General features: G+C 43.9%; 1 protein-coding gene across 2 annotated transcripts in view; it reads left to right on the top strand.

The window, feature by feature from the left end:
- The first annotated feature begins 4,505 nt into the window (after nucleotides 1–4,505).
- Nucleotides 4,506–20,630, top strand: part of RPN2 (ribophorin II) — a 31,495-nt gene continuing 15,370 nt past the window's right edge. The window contains exons 1-9 of one of the 2 annotated variants that reach the window (XM_005295323.5): nucleotides 4,506–4,752; nucleotides 6,132–6,325; nucleotides 9,344–9,439; nucleotides 11,204–11,379; nucleotides 13,062–13,137; nucleotides 15,797–15,931; nucleotides 17,837–18,013; nucleotides 18,507–18,625; nucleotides 19,620–19,725. In XM_005295323.5, coding sequence (XP_005295380.1) covers nucleotides 4,740–4,752; nucleotides 6,132–6,325; nucleotides 9,344–9,439; nucleotides 11,204–11,379; nucleotides 13,062–13,137; nucleotides 15,797–15,931; nucleotides 17,837–18,013; nucleotides 18,507–18,625; nucleotides 19,620–19,725 — 1,092 coding nt within the window. In that variant the 5' untranslated portion in view covers nucleotides 4,506–4,739. The remainder of the gene's footprint in view (nucleotides 4,753–6,131; nucleotides 6,326–9,343; nucleotides 9,440–11,203; nucleotides 11,380–13,061; nucleotides 13,138–15,796; nucleotides 15,932–17,836; nucleotides 18,014–18,506; nucleotides 18,626–19,619; nucleotides 19,726–20,630) is intronic. The other variant, XM_005295324.5, reaches the window with a different exon arrangement.

The following is a 20,630-nucleotide window of genomic DNA, read 5'->3' on the forward strand; positions in this document are numbered from 1 at the left end:
AGGAGAAGGGAGAGGTGGTTAAAAAAGACACATTTTAGAGAACAATGGGTACACTCTTTCACATTAAATTATGCTGTTCACATTACACAGCACATGTGCTTTCATTACAAGGTTGCATTTTTCCTCTTATATTGAGGGCCTGCCGGTTTGGTGTAAGAGATCACTCATGCAGTGCCAGGCAACAGATTTCGGCTTGCAGGCAGCCATGGTAAGCCACAGTCTTTTGGCTTTTTTAACCTTCATAACCTGTGGGAATGGTTTCAAACAGCAGCGCCCTCATTTCCCATACCAAGGACCCATTGGGTTGGCCATTTAAAATGGGTTTGCAATGTAAAAGGAGGGGCTGGGATTTCCGGGTTAACATGCATCACAAACCCAACTACCCCCCCCCACACACACACACACACACAATTCTCTGGGATGATCACTTCACCCCTCCCCCCCACCACGTGGCTAACAGCGGGGAACATTTCTGTTCAGCCGAGCAGGAATGGGCACCTCAGAATGCCCCTTAATAAAATCACCCCATTTCAACCAGGTGACCGTGAATGATATCACTCTCCTGACGATAACAAAGAGAGATAAGGAATGGATGTTGTCTGCATGCCAGCAAACACCGGGACCATACACTGCCATGCTTTGTTATGCAATGATTCCAGACTATGTGCTACTGGCCTGGCGTGGTAAAGTGTCCTACCTGGCGGACGGGATAAGGCAGCCCTCCCCAGAAACCTTTTGCAAAGGCTTTGGGAGTACATGAAGGAGAGCTTTCTGGAGATGTCCCTGGAGGATTTCCGCTCCATCCCCGTACACGTTAACAGACTTTTCCAGTAGCTGTACTGGCCACGATTGCCAGGGCAAATTAATCATTAAACATGCTTGCTTTTAAATCATGTGTAATATTTACAAAGGTACACTCATCAGAGGTCCCTTGTGTGCCCTCAGGGTCTGGGAGCATGTCTTGGGTGAGTTCGGGGTTACTGGTTCCAGGTCCAGGGTGATAAACGTATCCTGGCTGTTGGGGAAACCGGTTTCTCCGCTTCCTTGCTGTGAGCTATCTTCATTGTCTTCATCATCATCATCTTCTGCATACCCCGAACCCGCTTCCCTGTTGCGTGTTTCTCCATTGACGGAGTCAAAGCACACAGTTGGGGTAGTGGTGGCTGCACCCCCTAGAATGGCATGCAGCTCCACGTAGAAGCGGCATGTTTGCGGCTCTGCCCCAGACCTTCCGTTTGCCTCTCTGGCTTTGTGGTAGGCTTGCCTTAGCTCCTTAATTTTCACGCGGCACTGCTGTGCGTCCCTGTTATGGCCTCTGTCCTTCATGGCCTTTGAGACCGTTTCTAATATTTTGCCATTTCGTTTACTGCTACGGAGTTCAGCTAGCACTGATTCGTCTCCCCATATGGCGAGCAGATCCCGTACCTCCCGTTCTGTCCATGCTGGAGCTCTTTTGCGATCCTGGGACTCCATCATGGTTACCTGTGCTGATGAGCTCTGCGTGGTCACCTGTGCTCGCCACGCTGGGCAAACAGGAAATGAAATTCAAAAGTTCGCGGGGCTTTTCCTGTCTGCCTGGTCAGGGCATCTGAGTTGAGAATGCTGTCCAGAGCGGTCACAATGAAGCACTGTGGGATAGCTCCCGGAGGCCAATAACTTCGAATTCCGTCCACACTACCCCAAATCCAACCCGCAAAGGCCGATTTTAGCGCTAATCCCCTCGTCAGAGGTGGAGTAGAGAAACCGGTTTAAAGAGCCCTTTAAGTCGAAAGAAAGGGCTTCGTCGTGTGGACGTGTCCAGGCTTAATTCGATTTAATGCTGCTAAAGTCAACCTAAACTCGTAGTGTAGACCAGGCCTAAGTTAAGAGTTTATAGCCTGATCTAATGGTAGATGAATTGAAGGGGACCAGTTAGTAGAGAGTTGCACCAAGACAGCTGACACCCCCAGATTGTGTCAGCTCCCCAGGAACTTTGGGCCTGATTCGGTGAGAGAGAAATCATGTCAGTTCTTCCATTGACATCTTAATTATACTGCATATTCTTAACACACAAAAGTCAAGGAAAGGGCATTACATCCCAGCGGCTGGTGAGAACCCATCCGGAAGCCAGTCTCTCTACTCAGTCCAATAGTGTGAACAATATGTGAGGCAGAAGAAAAGTAGATCAGAATAAAGTTATGAAAAGAAGGGCACTGCCTTCCCAGTGGCTGTTTTACACGCTTGGATAACTTCAGGGCTGTTGTTTTCTGAATGAGCAAAATCATCATCCACAGTGGAGAGAGTAATAGCCTCCGGAACCTGATTGTTTAAATGCAGATGCCTTTTAAGCTGAAGGTACATGTGAAACTGGATTCTGAACAGTAGGTCTATGAATAGCTTGGGGAAACAACAACAACAAAATATAAGATTCCAGCACCCTCTGCAGGGCAGATGAAGAATCAAACTTTCTTTGCCAGTCAAACAATGACTTTTAAGTACTGTAATTATTTGGCTTGACAGCCCCAAAAGCCTCCTGTTTTTATTGGCAGAAAAATGTGCTAGAGCAGCACCACAGCAGCAGTGCAACTGCCCCCCACCATCCCAGCAATGAGCCTCTATCGTAACCTGGAGAGACAACTCCTATAGGTGAAGGGAACACACAGGGACATACTGTACAGGATCAGCCCAGTGGTCCATCTTGTCCAGTATCATGTCACCAGCAATGCCCAGGGCCAGTTGTGTCAGAGGAAGGGGTGAGAAATTCTGCAGTAAGCATCTATGGGCTAACCTACCTCCACAGGAAGTTTCCTTCTAGCTCTCCACAGTTAGAGGTGGGCTTATGCCTAAAGCTTGGGGGTTATATCCCTTCCCAAACTACTCTGGTTTTAATCATTGTTATTCTAACTCTGGATATTTCTTTTATCCATATAAATGGCTGGTCCCTCTTTGATTCATACTAATCTCTTGTCCTCAATCATATCTTGTGGCAATGAGTGCCACAAACTAGTTATGCAAACAGGGGCACTAGAACAGTTTTTATAGTGGGGGTGCTGAGAGCCATTGAACAAAACTCTAATCCCTGTATATGATGGAAACAACTTCAATCAGGGGGTGCTGCTGTACAGCCAGCACCCCTAGTTCCAGCACCCTGCAAGCAAAAGTATTTCCTTTCATCAGCTTTAGATTTGTCTGTCTCCTTTCAATTTCATTCAATGTCCCCTTGTTCTTGTTCTATGAAAGAAGTTGAAGAGAAATCTCCCTTCTCTATACCATTCATTATTTCACCAATGTGCGGGGCGGGGCCCAGGCGGAAGTGACGGATTCATCTTCCAGGACCGACCGGGCCGGCCAATTGCACTGGCCCATCGCGCCCCCCAAAGCACGGGGCCCAGAGTAGTCACCCCAATTTGACCAATCCAAGGGACAGCTCTGACGATGCTGATCCATGCAGTGGTCCCTGCAGTAGTCCTCATCCCAACAATCTCTGCATTCCCTCACTACCTTTTGGTGGTTCTTGCCCTTTCTCTTTCCACAGCCACCACCTGTCCCCATCTCATTGCTGCCAGACCTATGATGCTGCAGGCCCTTGCCAAGAAACTTCATCTCCCTTCAACAATTCTCAGCTCTTTCCAATGCTATGGTCCCTGAATCCTCTTTACCCTGCACTCCATCTCTCTGCTGCAACTGTCTCTGAATCTACCCCTCCATGTCCCCCGTCTGTTGGGGCAGTTTTCACCCCCCCCTCGCAACTTTATGATGAGTTTCATGATATTTGTTGATTTCTGTAAAGCCCTTGTTGCTGGAATCAAGAGAATGCATGAAAATAAGAACTTTGCCTTTTAAAAAAAAAAAGTTTCTAACCTGCAGTGCTGCAGAAAAAGGCCAGAAGATGTGAAGCAAGTGCACGCTGAGTGCTCAGAAACCAGACGGCAAATAGAAAGAACCTGTTATTGATTATTTTTATAAAGCGTGTGATTTCTCAGCAAAATCCAGAACATAGGGAGAGGGACTGGCTCATGATTTTTGAGCATTTAAGGCTTGTGATTCCTAACCCCCGGGGTTATCCTGGGGGGAGCACCAGCACGAGGTTTTGCTTTAGCTCCATTTGTTATCACTGGCTAGTTTGAACTTTCAGCCCGGGTCTGGCTGCGGCATCGAGAGCAGCCCCTGCAGGCTCAGCTTCACCCAGGACTCAGCAGCCACCTCCACTATAGCTCAGTGGGGCACCCCTGCCTGGGGCAAAGAGCCCCGCCCCATGGGCAGCCCCAGCGTGGGGACGTGGCTAGATCCTCCTTGGACAGGAATTCCCAGCAGGCCTGGTCCTGGGGGCAGCAGGGAAAGCTCTAGCCATTGCTCCCCACGAGTTTAACTTTTTCCTATTACTGCCCCTTTAAACCTGCCTCCCTTCATTTGAGTGGCTGGGCATCCAACCAATCAGCGAAATACACATCCCAGCCAGGGCCCCGCCCCTCTCCCGAAGCGACCCGGTTGGAGTGAACCACGCGGCCTCACTAGGGAGGGGGGATCATTTGGAATCGTCTCTACGCTGCTCCCACCCCCACCCACCTCCCAGGGCGCGTTGTGCTTGTTCCCGGTTCGGCAGGGACGAGACGGATCAATTCACCAGCGCCCACTGCTGTTTGACTCCCTCCGCGTTCCTTCCACGCCCCCCCTCCCTGCGGAGCTGGGTGGTACGGGCCGGCGCCCTGGGCGGAAGCAGACACGTTTCTGCTTCCCTTGGTGAGGCGGCCAGGGGCAGAATGGCGGCCCCGGGTAAGGAGCAGCCCCTCCCCCCCTTCCCGGGGCAGCGGCGGGGGTGCACTGCCAGCCTCCCCCTGTAGGGCGAGATGGTTCCGCCTGTCGGGGGTGCTCCCCTCCCGCCCCCCACTCAGGTGGGGCCAGGGCCGCACGGTCTGGGGAGGCGCGCTCCCGGGCCGGTACGCGACAGCCCTAGGGGGGCTGGTCCGCCCCGGCGCACGGGGCGTGTGGGCTCTCCTGTGCCCCAGCCCTAGGGGGCCGCTGTGGGGGGCTTGTGGGATCCGTTATCTTCCTGCCCGGGGAGTTTTTGTGGCCTCCCTTCATGTTGCCCGGGGGCTGCCTGACCTAGACACGAGGGGTTCCGGGTTGTAGGTTGTGTCATTGTGTTGGCAGAAGGAGGCTTCTGTAGGTTCCCTACAGATGGTCAGGCTCGGGCCTTGCTAGTTCTCCTCTGGAAGTGCATTTCATGGCCGGATCCCTGCTTTAATCCCCACACTTCCCCTGGGCTTTGTGACCTGCACTGTCCCGGAGGAGCACGGCAGTCACACTGGCTCATAGATTGAAATGGGGCTTGAATGTACTTGGGGCTTGATCCATTGATGGTTTTGAAAATTAGGTCAAGAACTGTTAGCCTGACCTGGCTCTCTTTCTCTGTTCTTGTGTTCTCTATTTTAATGCAGTCGTCCCACCCCTTGTCATTCTTTTTTCCCTTGCCTTTTCCCACAGGGCTGCCAGAATTGGACAAATTACGCTAGCACTGTCTATTTCTAGTAGTGCTGTTGGCGATTTTCCCATCTGGTAGTGGAAAATAAAGGTCAACAGAGCACAATTGTGCAGTCGGGGTGCATCCCACACTGAAATCTTTACTGCACTTAGTTTCCCCAGCTGCCCTCTGTCTAGTTCTCCCCACTTGGGAGCCCTTTCGGTTATGTAGGAACCAAGTCAAATCTTTAGCACCGTAAACTGCTCACAAGGGACTCCTAAGCAGTCCTGCACCTTAAATAGTATCTTTCACTTGTCTATAATATTCTTGCAAAGCCTTATGTCACCACGTCTGACTTGAACAGTTTTACTGGTCACTATTCAGAACTGTCGGAATTATTCAGAGGCTGCTGTCGGTTGCCTCTTGGGATTGGAGAGCATCACCTCTGCAGTGCTCCTAGCCTGTGCTATCCAGAAGAATGAGAGACCAAAAGTGGCCTTCAGACTAAGTTCTCCTGCTCAGTTCTGTGGAGTGGATGGGCCAGAATAGGTATTTCCATTTGAAGTGTTTTTAAGTTGGGTGGACCACAGTAACTGCTAGTCCAGCAATGCTAACTATTCACTAATGCCAAACATGCCTTCTGTTAATGAAACAAAATGCACTGTGTTCAATAGCATCTTTCTTTTTTCAGGTTCACACACCCTCTTCATCTTGGCTTTAACGTTTGTGGCCAGCATCCGAGCCCTGACACCTACCCATTATCTCACAAGGCGTGATGTGGAGAGACTGAAAGCTTCCTTGGACCGCCCATTCAATGATTTAGAAGCTGCTTTTTACTCCATTGTAGGACTCAGCAAGCTGGGACTGCAAGTGTCTGATGAACAAGTGAGGAGATGCTGCAATAAATTGTATAGTCATAAAAAATTCACCTCTCTCCCTCTCACCCTTTTTTATCTGGAGATCTTTTTCATATGTTGCTAAATCCTAGGTTTTGAGACCAGTTGGAAGCATTTCTGCATATCAGTAACTTGGATAGGTACTTCCTGCTGCCCTCAGTATTTCCAAAAGCAGTAACATTAGAATGGTGCCTGAAATAACTTACTAATATTAATTATTGGTCTTCTTTCAAGCTAAGGATCTGAGTTTTCTTGGCATTTCTTGAGCTATTGTGTTGTACTGTAGAAACAAATATAATACAGGAAGTGCAGCATTTTGTTGATCTGTGATCAGTAACACTGATTGTGAATTTTACCCCTACCATACTATAGTACTATACTGCATTTTATTCAGGAAAACTCACAACTACATTTTCCTCTCCAGTAGATCATGCTTAATAACAACCCGGATATTAACAGATTCTGGTTAATAGCAACACTTGCTGGGAATTAGTCCCATGCCATTTACTTTATTGTTAATGGGGTTTGGATATTGGCAACAGGCATGCAGGCACACAAGGACCTCACAGGAGGTAAGGGGTGCAGGCTATGAGGGGAGCATGTGGCAGGGCAGTAATTGGGAGAAGAGCTGCAGCTTGAATGCTGATGCTGTGTGGTACCTCTCACTGTGCTCTCCACGCTGTGCCCTGCCAGGGAGCTGCAGCCAGGGAAGAAAGTGCTGGGACATGCTGAGTCCCAACCCCCGGAGAGCATAGGGAGAGGTGCCATGCGCCTTCAGGGGCCCCCAGCACTCCTACTCCCCATAGAAAGCCTTGGCATCCAGGCTGCAGCCCACCTGCTGTCCTGCCCACAGGCAATTTTGCAGGGCTGTAGCCAGGAGAGGCACATCCCAGCGCTTTCTTCCCTGGCTGCAGCCTCACAAATCTGCCTTCTGCTTATTGGGAACTGCTGGATAATAGCAACATTTTGCTGACAACTGAGGCATTGCTAATAAGCAGAATCTACTGTAGTTACTACTCAGAAAATGTCAGTACTGACAAGACCATTCATTTTACTACATTAGCTTGCAATTGTATTAGCATACCTTTCAACTCACTTTGTCATTGAAGTATCAGCTGTGGGGAATGGTTTTTGTCATGCTGGTTTACTCAAAACGTTTCACTTTCATTGAAATCAGATGACCACTTTGCAGTTGTGTTAAGTTGGAATTTGCAGTGTGCTCCTGTCCAGTTTTTAGTAGCTTCATTTTAGCTGGTATAGTGGAAAAACTCCCACATAATTTTCTCCTGTTATTCTTGGCTCTAATATAAATATATTTCTAGTGCATGCATCACCAGTATGCCCTAAGCTACTAGCATTTTTACACTCTTTTCCTACTATGAGTAATTCCTCATCTTTAGTGTTTACATCTTTTAAACACGTGTAGATGTCACATCACACTACTCAGATGTCACCTTGTTAAGCTATACATAGTTAGCTGTTTCAATCCTTCCTCATAAATATTTCCTCTAGCCCATTAATGATAGTGTTGCTGTTCTTTGAACTCTCTCCATTTTGTCAGCAGTAGCATAGCTTTTGCTTCTACACTGTCAATATGTGTCCAGTATGTGTGCTTTTCTACTTATTTTTTCTAGATCTTATACTTTTCCATGGTTAAGAGTAATAAGATAAGAATGGCCATACCGGGTCACACCAATGGTCCATCTAGCCCAGGGGTTCTCAACCTTTTTCTTTTTGAGCCCCCGCAACCCCCCTCTTCCCCCAGCATGCTATAAAAACTCCACAGCCCACCTGTGCCACAACAACTGTTTTTTCTGCATATAAAAAACAGGGTTGGGGGTAGCAAGCAGGGCAGTTGCTCAGGGCCCCACGCCACAGGGATCCCTATGAAGTTGCTCAGGCTTTGGCTTCAGCCCTGGGTGGCAGAGCTTAGAGCCCTGGGCTTTAGCCCCAGGTGGTGGGGTTTTGGCTTTCTGCCCTGGGCCCCAGCAAGTCTAATGCCAGCCCCAGGATCCCCTGAAACCTGCTCGTTGCCCCCCCAGGGGGCCCCGGACACCTGGTGGAGAACCACTGGTCTAGGCCAGTATACGGTCTTGCAGCAGTGGCTGATTGCAGACGCTTCAGAGGCAATAGGAACAAGACAGTTGTTGAATGAGCCAACCCAAATTGTCCAGTCCCAGCTTCTGACCGATTTAGGAACACCCAGAGCATGGGGTTGCATCCCTGACCATCTTGGCTAATAGCCATTGATGGACATGTCCTCCATGAACTTACCTAAAAAAATTTTAACCAGTTATACAAGTAGTAGTAACAAAATGCTAGCCAAATTCATAATATTTTGATACCCAAAAATACTGCATCTTGTTTAACTTCATTCAGTAGAATAAATGTATCCAAACCCTGTGGTACAGACTTGCTCTCCAGTTATTCAAGGAGCAGCTATTCATATAACATCTACAAATGGTTGAAAACTCTCTCCTATTTTACAAGTTATGTACCTTGTAATGATCTGACCTCTACTTATCCCTTTAGTCTGTCAGTGAGAAACTTGTCATAGAGTGCAGAGAAAAATCCATATTGCTTAACTTCAAGTTTGTATTTGTTGAGCTGATTTTCTTCCTGTTTATTTTTGGAAGTCTGGATTGTCATCTGTTAACCATTTCACATTTTTTAATCAATAAAATCACCATTCCCATGGATTTCCTCCGTCCTTGAAGAAGTGGCTCTGCTAAATACATTTTAAGTCCAATATGGTTAGTAAAATTGGACACAATTTTAATTCAGCATTCATTTGCATTGCAGACAACATGAAAATAATTTGATCATCGTGCTTTCTAGAGTGTGTTATCCTACTTTGGGGTTTTGGTCAATACTGGAATGAAGTGAATTACATGTAGTTGTCTCCCTTGCAAAGAGTATTTAAGGTCTTCTTAGAGTGTAACTGAACTCCATGTTTAATGGCAACAGGCGTGACTCAAATCATAAATTGACTTCTCTTTCTGCACAGGCTGCATGTAACTTCATCAAGTCTAATGTGGATCCCAACAGTGTTGATTCCCTTTTCTATGCTGCACAAGCCAGTCAGGCTCTGTCTGGATGTGAGGTGAGTTCAAGCCCCTAAATTATAGTCATTTCAATATTTGCTTTTGTTCTTGGCCAAAACGACTTCTTCACCTTATGTTAGCATGCTGTAAAGTGGTTGTGTTTTATCTTACGGTTTACAAAGTACTTTGGGATCCTCTAGGGCAGTGGTTCTCAAACTAGGGCTTCCACTTGTTCAGGGAAAGCCCCTGGCAGGACGGGCCAGTTTGTTTACCTGCCACGTCTGCAGGTTCGGACAATTGCGGCTCCCACTAGCCGCAGTTCGCCACTACAGGCCAATGGGGGCTGCAGAAAGGGCGGCCAGCACATCCCTTGGCCCACGCCGCTTCCTGCAGCCCCCATTGGCCTGGAGCGGTGAACCACGGCCAGTGGGAGCCGCGATCGGCTGAACCTGCAGACGTGGCAGGTAAACAAACCATCCCTCCCGTAAGGGGCTTTCCCTGAACAAGCGGCGGTCCTAGTTTGAGAACCGCTGCTCTAGGATAAAGACTATGATATAAAATCACCTTTTCTTAGAGGATCCCAAGCCATTTAATAAACCATACATATAAAATATAACAAAAACATAGCCACCTTGCAGCATACTAACAGTAGGGGGAAGTAGAAGTTGATATATAAACAAGTATTTTGATCCTGAACAATTTTGAACATTTGGACAAAAATTTACCTTTTTCACCTCACCTTGAGTTTTAATGAGGCAGAGAGCAATATGGCCTTTTTTTTTTTTTTTTTTTTTTTTTGTACCTCAGCACTATCAGCATTTTCAGGCAGGGGCACAGCTTTGAGGCCCTTATACTTTGTACTTACAAAAACTACATTAAAATAACATTGACTGCTTGATTTTGCAACCTCTAAAGTTAGAAAATGCCAGATTTAGAGTGACCCGTGCAACCTTAATTCTGCCCCCTTGTGCGTCCGTCCTGTGTACTGAATGCAGCAGTGGACCCTGTAGAAAAGCAGTATATGGTCGTATAATTAAAGACTGTCACAACATACATGCTTGCATAAGACCACTTGATTGCTAAGTTATGTATGTATCTTGTTACAAAATGTTCCTTAATATGTTCAAAATTCACATACAACCCAAACCTGAGTATATAGCTACCCCCCTGGCTATACAGCCCTCCCTCATCATCCAGTTACTCTGTATCCTTATGCCACGTGGCAACACTGCTGGTCATCCTGCAGATATCCTTTCTGCCCCTGGACAGTCGCCCCCTTTTATCAACACAAATTCCCCTCCATATCATTCCTGATGTCAGAGGATCTCAGGGTTGTGAGGGTTACCGCCTCACCCTCCACCCCTAATGCCTGGACCAAGCAAATTGCATGCATGAACAGATAGGTAATATGATATCTGAGGCAGAGCCAGCCTCTTTTGGGGTGGGGGTGGTCCTCATGTTGTTTGGGCCCCTCTTGGTGAGTTATTGTATAGCCAAAAAAGAAGGAGCCACTATCTTTCTGGTAGGACTCACTAAAACTGGTCATATTATACTTTATAAGCTCTTAGGGACAAGGATCATATTTTTGTTCTGTGTACAGCACCTACCACAATGGGGCCTGGTCTGTGACTGGGGCTCCTAGGTGCCACTGCAATACAAATAAGGTTTTTTTTATTATTTAACCTAAAAGATAGCAAATGACAGAGGACCTTTTTCCCCTACCAGATTCTGCCCATTCTTAGGTCAAATGTTGAGCACCCTTTCATTCTTAAGGACAGATTCATTTAAACGTGGTCTTACATTTTCTGTGTGTTCCGTCTCAGGTTGCCATTTCAAATGAGACCGGAGAGCTGCTGCTTGCAGCTGTCAGTGAGGATTCCTCAGTCAACCAGATCTTCCACGCTGTCGGAGCCCTGAGTGGCTTTGGGCTTCCTCTAGCATCCCAGGAAGCACTTAGTGCCCTCACGTCTCGTCTTAGCAAGGAAGAGAATGTCCTGGCGTAAGTTTTGCAAAAAAATAAAACCATTCACTCAGCTGCATATTCATCCTTTGTAAAGATGGTTTTTTGAAGTGAAGGCCACTTGCACATGTATGGGTTGTTTTTTTTTATAATGCAGATTGTGAATTAGACACTGCATTTCCAGCGGTGACTTCTATCCACTCCAGTGTCTACTGCTTGGGAGAATAAAATGCTTGTAAATGAGCAGGTGAAAATATGCTCTCTTCCCTTAATTGTTCACCTTCAGGTTTTGCAAACCAGTTTTTAGTATTTTCATTTTAGTTTAAGAACAATGACCTTGGAAGAAACTGACTGGCTTTTTTAGAAAGTAAAAATTCATTTGTTTTGATCTCTGGAGAATCTGGCTTGTGTTCTGCCTCAATCCATTGCTCACAGGTCAAGAGCAATCTAATTTGGGGGAGGGCGGTGGCACAAGCATCATGATATTTAGCATCCTAAGAATTTTTTAATAGCTTTATTCGAGTCAATGAGCTTGGAAAGAGAATGGAGCTGTTCGGAAGAAGAGAGGAAGCTTTATAGGTGCTAAGACCCTCAACTCCCACTGAAAGACAACAGGAGCTGAGCCCATCAGCAGATTGTAGTATTGGGCCTGTTGATGACTCAGACCTCTGAAGTTACCTGCACTGATTGGCAGTCATTTGACAGTTTTATCTCACAAGGTGTGCTCCACAAGAGCAATTTCTCTGGTTTGAGCATCCAACTGAGGCTCTAAATAAGAAGCTCTTTCCTGCCAGTATTGTAACTTGAATGCAATTTGTTTGCTTGTGACATTCATGTCAATCAGTTTTTTAGTTTGCTTATTAGGCAAGAGATGTACTCAAGAAAACCATATCCTATATGTAATAAGCACTTACTTTGCCAGTGAACAGACTTGTAGATCATGACCAGAATGGACATTTACTATTAAACATCCTGTCAGAATAGTACATTTGATTGAGAGTCTTGACCTAATTATTGTATACTTTGCTTGTAATTACATCCATTCCTTTCCCCACACCCAACTCTAAACAATTTTCTGCTCATTTTTGAAAAATATGCTAAGTAATTTTGTGTAGTACAGATAAGCAGTTGCAAGAAACTAGAGACCTGAACATCCATCTTTAAAAAAGGGAAGAGGGGGTTGTGAAAAGTGTTATACCCTGAGAGTGATCCATTTATAACACTGTAATTTACTTTGAATAATCTAGGGCCCAGACTTTCAAATGTAAATTCCTAATGTCAGGCTCCAAATCCATATTTAGGGACTTATAGAGGTGTTCTCCTTTTCACAAGTGTTGGGCAGGCACAACTGCTATCAAAGTCAATGGGACTTCTGGATTCTCATCATCCCTGGAAATCCTTAAGCACTAAAATGCAAAAAATTTGACTTAGGTTTTATCAGTAATCAAGTGCACTATTTTTTTCTTGTATACATGCGTTTTCCTTAACCCAATAGTGTCCCTTTACTTGACATAGCTGAAATTAAATATTCAGTTTCCCGTGTACCTCTTCAGGTTTCTGTTGCCCCCTGAGAACTCCCCACCTCCACAAATCGACTGACAGAATGTACTAACTGCCTCTGTTTTCCATTTCAGTTGCTTTGGTTTTAACAATGTTACGCTTTTAAACTGGTAAAATCACACACTACTTGCTCATCCCTGCTTTGATTTTCATTGTTCCAGAACCATTCAGGCGTTACAGACGGCATCCTACTTGTCCCAGCAGGCAGACCTGAGTGGCATTGTGGAGGAGATAGAGGTAGGAACTTGTTTTACTCTTAAATTGCCGAGGCGGTCTTTAGAAATCTGCAGCTCTGAAAGATTGTTTTAGAATGCGGCATTGGCTAACTCCCTCCCTTCTCTGCAGTGTTGGAGTTTGTTCGAAAACTCCTTTCAAAGCAGAATTCTTCCCTGTGAATAAGATTGAACAAGTATGTGGACTCTAGATCTAACAAAGGTGATCTTCAGTTCACATTAAACCCAGAAAATTACTAGCGGTGGTTCAAGCCAATTAATGCCTGTATTTACTACTTCTGTTTTTTCCCAAAACAATGATACTAGAGTATTTTCACAGAGTCATAATAATGTAGGACTGGAATCTAAAAGCATCATCTGGTCCAGCTCCCTATGTTGAGACAAGACCAAGTATATTAGACCATCCCTGACAGGTATTTCTCTAACTTTTCTTTAAAAACCTCCAATGTCGGGGATTCCCCAGCCTGCTTTGGACACCTATTCCATTGCTTACCTATCCCATAAGAAAGTTTTTCCTGGTATCTAACCTAAATCTCCTTTGCTGCGGATTAAGCCCATTATTACTTGTACTACCTTCAGTAGACATGGAGAACAATTGATCACTGTGCTGTTTCTAACCGCCCTTAACATATTTGAAGACTGTTATCAAGCCCCAACTCAGTCTTCTTTTCTCAAGACTAAACATGCCCTGTTTTTTAACCTTACCTCATAGGTTTTCTAAACTTATCACATTTGTTGCTCTCTTCTGCACTCTCTCCAATTTGTCCACCTCTTTCTTATAGTACAGTGCCCAGAATTGGTCACAGTGCTCCAGCTGAGGCCTCACCAATGCCGAATAGAGTTGTACAAATACCTCCCATGTCTTACATATGACACTACTGTTAATACAACCCAGAATGATATTCGCCTTTTTTGCAACTGCATTACATTGTTGGCTCATATTCAATTTGTGATCCACTATAACCCCCCAGATCCTTTTCAGCAGTACTATCGCCTAGCCAGTTATTCCTCATTTTGTAGTTGTGCATTTGATTTTTCTTTCCTAAGTGTAGTACTTTGCACTTGTCTTTATTTAATTTTATCTTGTTGATTTCAGACCAGCTTTCCAGTTTGTCAACATTGTTTTGAATTCTAGTCCTGTCCTCCAAAGTGCTTGCAACTTCTCCCAGCTTAGTGTCATGTGCAGATTTTATAAGTGTGCTCTCCACTCCCATCAGCCAAGTCATTAATGAAAAGCTGACCCCTGCAAAACACCATTTTGCTTATGGTCTTTCAACCAGTTGTGACTCACCTTATAGCTATTTAATCTAGACAATATTTCCCTAGTATGCTTATGAGAATGTCATGTGGGACTGTGTCAAAAGCCTTACAAAAATCAAGATATATCCTGTCTACTGCTTATAATAATTTGTTCCAGTGTCTTTTTAGGTATCCGAGTTAGTCTGACTGATCTGTAATTCTTTGGGTCCTCTTTGTTCCCCCTTTTAAAGAGAGGAACTATGTTTGTCTTTCTCTAGTCCCCGGGGATCTCACCTGTCCACCATGAGTTCTCAAAGAGAATTGCAATCATTCTGAGATTGTTTCAGCTACTTCCTTAAGTACCCAAGGATGAATTTCATCAGGCTCTGCCAACTTGAATACATCTAACTTATCTAAATATTCTTTAACCCTATTTTGGCTTGTGTTCCTTCCCCTTTGTTGTTAATAGTAATTATGTTGAGCCACAGTTAACCTTTTAGTGAAAAGTGATGCAAAATAGGCATTAAATGACTACTTGATATTGTTCATGATTAGCTCTCCTTCCCTGCTAAGTAGAGGACCCACACTTCCCTTTGTCTTTCTTTTGTTCCTAATGTATTTAAAGAACCTCTTCTTCTTGCCTTTTATGTCCCTTTTATATCTTAGCCTTTCTAATTTTGTCCCTAGATGTTTGTGCTACTCTTTTATGTTCACCCTTAGCAATTTGTCCATGTTTCAATTTTTCTGTAGGAATCCTTTTAATATTCAGGTTATTAAAGAGCTCCTAATGGAGCCATATTGACCTCTTACCATTTCTGTCTTTTCTTCTCATTGAGATAGTTTGCTGTTGTGCCTGTTAATATTGTCTCTTTGAGAAACTGTCAGCTCTCCTTTCCATTAGATTTTCTTCCCAGGGGACCTTACCTACCAGTTCTGAGTTTAAAGTCTGCTTTGGCCTTGGTCTGCTGCTCTCACTCCTTCCTTTTCTTAGAATCTTGAAATCTCATTTCATGATCGCTTTCACCCAAAATACCTTCAACCTTCGGATTTGCAACCAATTCCTCCTCGTTAGTCACAATCATGTCTAAAATGACTGTCCCTCTAGTTACTTCCTCTGCCTTCAGAAATGAAAAGTTCTCCTCAGTACATTCCGAGAACTTACTGGACATTTTTTATTTTGCTCTACTAGTTTTCCAACAGATGTCTGGGTAGTTAAAGTCCCTCATTACTACCAGGCCTTGTGTTTTGGCTATTTTCATAGCTTTAAAAGTTGTTCAGATAACAGTAGAGAAAATTCTTATAGTGATCCCAATACAAATACTCCATGAATGTATGCCTAATAGATGGAATTAATCTGAGTAGTTCTGCTGTCAGTGGTACTTGTCTTTACCTTTCATACAATTTTTCTCACTCGTTGCTGCCAGGACCTTGTTGCCCGCTTGGATGATCTAGGTGGGGTATATCTGCAGTTTGAAGAAGGACTTGAGACTACTGCATTATTTGTGGCTGCTACTTACGGCCTGTCAGACCATGTGGGTACAGAGCCAGCGATGAAGGAGGTATGTAACAGATCCTATGATCCAGAAGGTGTAGTAGCTGGTAAAAAAACACTTGTGAAAGAACATTAATTATTGTATCCGGAGAGCATTAAAAGGTGTAAGCAGCACCTATAACTGAGAGCAGAAATTGACCCATAGCAAGGACTTATAGGTTCTAAAGTTTTACACTGTTTTGTTTTTGAGTGCAGTTATGTAACAAACAAAAAAATCTACATTTGTAAGTTGCACTTTCGCAATAGAGATTGCACTACAGTACTTGTATGAGGCGAATTGAAAAAAACTATTTCTTTTGTTTATCATTTTTACAGTGCAAATATTTGTAATCAAAAATATAAAGTGAGCACTGTACATTTTGTATTCTGTATTGTAATTGAAGTCAATATATTTGAAAAATGTAGAAAAACAAAAATATTTAATAAATTTCAATTGGGATTCTATTGTTTAACAGTGCAATTAATCACAATTAATTTTTTTTTAGTTAATCACGTGAATTAACTGCAATTAATCGACAGCCCTAATAGAAATCATTATTGCGAGCCCTCTACAGGATCATTTCCTTAGCATCTTTTAGGGTAAAATTCACTGAACCTCAGTGTACCGTTATAACCTGTTTTGTGTAAGGACCTGAAAAAAGAAGCTAGGCTGAGCCACTTGGTGCATCATTCAGGTAATAGCAGCAATGGAGGGGGTTGAGAATGAAGCCTGTGTACGGAATCGGAGTTCATTCTTGGCCGTTTTCCATGCTGCTGCCAAGCAGTAATTTGGATGTCGCTTTTGACACACAGGTTCTGGTGAACACAGTCGCACATTTCAGACTGTCAGAGTCCCAAGACAGAAAAAAATAAATTGGGCCAATTAGAGAAAATTGTTTAGCGTTGATTCTAAATCAGACTGTCAGGAGCTCTTTTGTTGGATGACTTTTTAACTGAATGGGGAAAATACCTTCTCTTCAGAAAGCTGCCCGAGTTATTTTAAAGTTTAGCCAGTTTATAATATTTAAAACAACTCCCCTTACAGTTTTCATGGTGTTAAACCAGTGTATCTGTTGATGATTAAGTCCCTGATCCCGCAAGATGCTCTGTTCTGTTGAAAAGCACTTTGTGAGATTGGCACGTAATAGAGGATCTGATGCTTCCATCTGGGTGCCTTCAATTGGGGTCTCTTGTCCATCAGTAGATGCAAACACAGGGAAAAATGAGACATCAGTAGATATGAACACAGTGGAAACTGAGCAACTAGAGGAACTTTAAATGCATTTGAGAAAACTAAAAGGAGATTGTGGTGGGTGTTTTTGGTCTGGTTTTGTAATGATAAATGAACTGTATCCGTTCCTCGGATATTGGACGGACTCTCTGGGATATGAGGTGTGTATACAGGCCTCTTATTGGCTTTGAGTACCATGCCATTTTCATACCCGAAGTTGGCCCCAATGCCTGTGCTTACATCAAGGGGTAGTCTTATAGTTTGAAACAAACAGGAATTCTAAAGATTCTGTATTAATTTGGGCTTCACCCTCCTGTCTTGTGCTGGGAACTCTAGACCCAAGAACAAGAATCCTACGGTTCGACCCAGTCGAAGAACAGGTAACTAACCTTCCATTGTTACAGGGCTGACCTAATAATAGTTTAAACAAAATGAATTTAAAAGAAAAGAAACATAAATCTTGTGGCTGTTGGGTACTGTATTTGTATTTGAATGAGACTATTTTGCCAGTCATATCTGCAGAGAGCTCTAAGGTAAAATCACCGGAGTATTAGTCAAGGCTTCTGTTCCTGCACAAGAAGGTTTTTGGCACTTTGTGGGCTAGGCCCTTTTCAAATGTTGGGGAAAGTGGCCCTCCCTCTCCTTCCTTCCCCGCCACCCCCCATGTTTGGCTAACACATGATTGGTTCCTCTTTGTTTCAGGATCAGATAATCCAGTTGATGAATGCAATTTTTAGCAAGAAGAACTTTGAGACAGTCTCTGAGGCCTTCAGCGTGGCTTGTGCTGCAGGTTCTTTATCCCAGAACCGCTACCACTTGCCCGTCATCGTTGTCCCTGATGGGCCAGCAGCCGTGTCTCATCATCAACCCATCCTCAGGGTGAGCTCCTAGATCTGAATTTGTCCATAATCTTGGCTCAATCTGCAGTGTTGCAGGGATGGGATGGCTGAGTGCGTTGGATAACGCCTTTCACTTCTGGCACCAGGGCTCAAGTGCAGACTTATTTCACATAGGCATTGAATGTGGATTTAGGAATTGAGTCTTATGGATCCCTGTGTACTGGGGACTAAGCAGAGACACTACCACAAAAAGCACCACAGTGCTCGGCATAATTGCTTTTATTAGGAGAATTAATAATGTTTCTCATCCCTATATGAAGGCATCATAAGGAACTTGGTAGACTGAGGATGCTGTGTTTCAAACTTGACATGTTTGGCCATCAAATCATGGGGAATAGTAGTAGAGGGCAGGGGATTCCTACAAGTGAGTTGTCTTTGGATGCTTCTCCATCTTCCAAGAATTAGCTCCCTTGTTGGTTAGCCTTCCCAGAAATGTGGATTTCACTCTTACTAATCACTTTTTCTCTTTCTAGCTGCAAGTGACCAATGTCATGTCACAGCCACTGACTCAAGCTGCTGTAAAGCTAGACCATGCCAAGTCTGCTTCTACCAAAGCCACTGTCCTTCACCAGATGCCGTTTGCCGTTTCAGAGTAAGGAACAAACCTGTTTCTACTGTTTGACATAAAGCAGCAACCTTTGTTATAAAAACAGGGGATTATTCCCCTTCTCTGCCTCTCATAAGAAAGAAACGCTTGTTTTTATTGATGGAATACTCAAGGCACCATAGTGATTTATTGGTGAGCGTAGTGACTTTGAGTGCTCTTTAGTAATGATACTGAATCATTGCCACATGTCATTTCCCTACTGATGCAGTTCTCCCCACCCAAAAATATTTCTGACTGCTGGGAGGGAACATAGGGTGTTTCTCCTCTTTCCCTAACTCCTTGGATGGATGAAGAATGATTTTGGCAGGGCTGATCTGTATGCTTAGGGTTGCCTTACTTATTTTGGATTGTGTGGTATATGCTTATCATAATTATGTTTGTTCTGACATCAGACTTGCACCTGAGATGTGGACTTAACGAGAGCCACATATGGTGCCCTAAAAGCCACATGTTTGGGGTTACTGCCATAAATCCATCAGTTCAGACTGATCCAGCAAGAATTTGTGAGGGTGAGATGAAGTTGCCCCGCCTTCAAAAGAAATGATCATTCCTGCCCTCCATTTTACTGTGTAAATTCACTCTGTTATAAACTTACTGTTCTTCTGCTCAGGACTGTTAACCGTTGCAGTTGCTGTAGATAGAGCATAAGTGTTTGTCTACAAGAAAAAATGCTGTAATAAAACTACGATGCAGTGTACCTAGAAAATATCAGACTTAAATGTAGAAGATATTTTTATTTTTGGAAGCGTTAAAGTCTCTTCTTAACCAGAAATGCTGAATTCATGCTAATATTTTTCAATTTGTATATGCTGCTTCTCTGATTCTTGTAATCTGTGGTAGAGGAAAATCTAGTATACCTTGCTCTTTGGAGCCTTTCACTTCTGTATAGTTGCACAAGTTTCCTATTTGTTAGTTTCCTATATGGATATTGTAGAGCGTGTGTTTTCTGTTCTTTATATCTCTGCTCTTGTTGTCACAGAGACATCTTTGAGCTGAACTTCATGAATGCCAAGCCTGCCAGTGGATATTATGATTTCTCCATCAGCGTCGATGGTGACAGTCGATTAATTGCAAACAAAGTTGAGGTGGGTGTGTTTTGATTGCTGTCTAATTGTCAAGTGTTTGTTCAATGGAACTACTTTTAATGTATCCCATATGAAGATCTGGCCCATTATACTGAATGTGTGCTATCACAATCTTCTGCAAAGCAGCAGACTTTGATTTAGCCTAAGGGGTTGAGCATGGGGCTGGGAGTCAGGAGACCGGGGGGACGGAGGGATGTGAATTCCTAGCTCTGCCACTGGCCTGCTCTGTGACCTTGGGGCAAGTCGCTTCACCTGTTTCAGTTTCCCTATGTGTAAAATGGCCACAAAGTAGCTGGAAATCCACTGATGAAAAGTACCCAACGCTTAGGCTGTATTATTATTGTTATGACTACCTCAGGATCAGAAGCTAGATCTGGAGGGGATCAATTAGAGTAGTTTTACTGATTATTAATCATTTAGTAGGTAATATATGTACATCAAATACAGAACAAAGATTAGTAACATTGGCGATGTAAAGTAACTGTTTGCATAACATCCATTACTATGAAGTGATGGAAGAACTCACTAGAAATATTGGTTCTCCAAGCTATTCAGAATTTGAGTCCATAAACTTCAGGATGTGGTTAAAGAGCCATGTTACGCAGTTCCTTATATAACATGAACATTAAACAGTTGATTTTTAATGTCTTTGTACATACTCTACAGTCAAACTTATGTTCCTTCCATCTTGAAAATAGGTAGACATTGATGTTCGTGTCAGAGCAAGACAGAGAGTCAAGTTGTGGGTGCAAATTAAAAAGCGCTTGTTCAAACACACCTCTGCTAGTAGAACAGTTGCCCACTGCCTGTTAGTCAAGGAAATATAATTGTGAATAAATGTTTGGGATTCTACTTTTTCCCCAGATTTGCTCCAGGGAGAACATTCCATTCACAAAGTCACTGCA

The sequence above is a fragment of the Chrysemys picta genome, chromosome 13, assembly GCF_011386835.1.
Source record: "Chrysemys picta bellii isolate R12L10 chromosome 13, ASM1138683v2, whole genome shotgun sequence".
Taxonomy (NCBI): domain Eukaryota; kingdom Metazoa; phylum Chordata; order Testudines; family Emydidae; genus Chrysemys; species Chrysemys picta.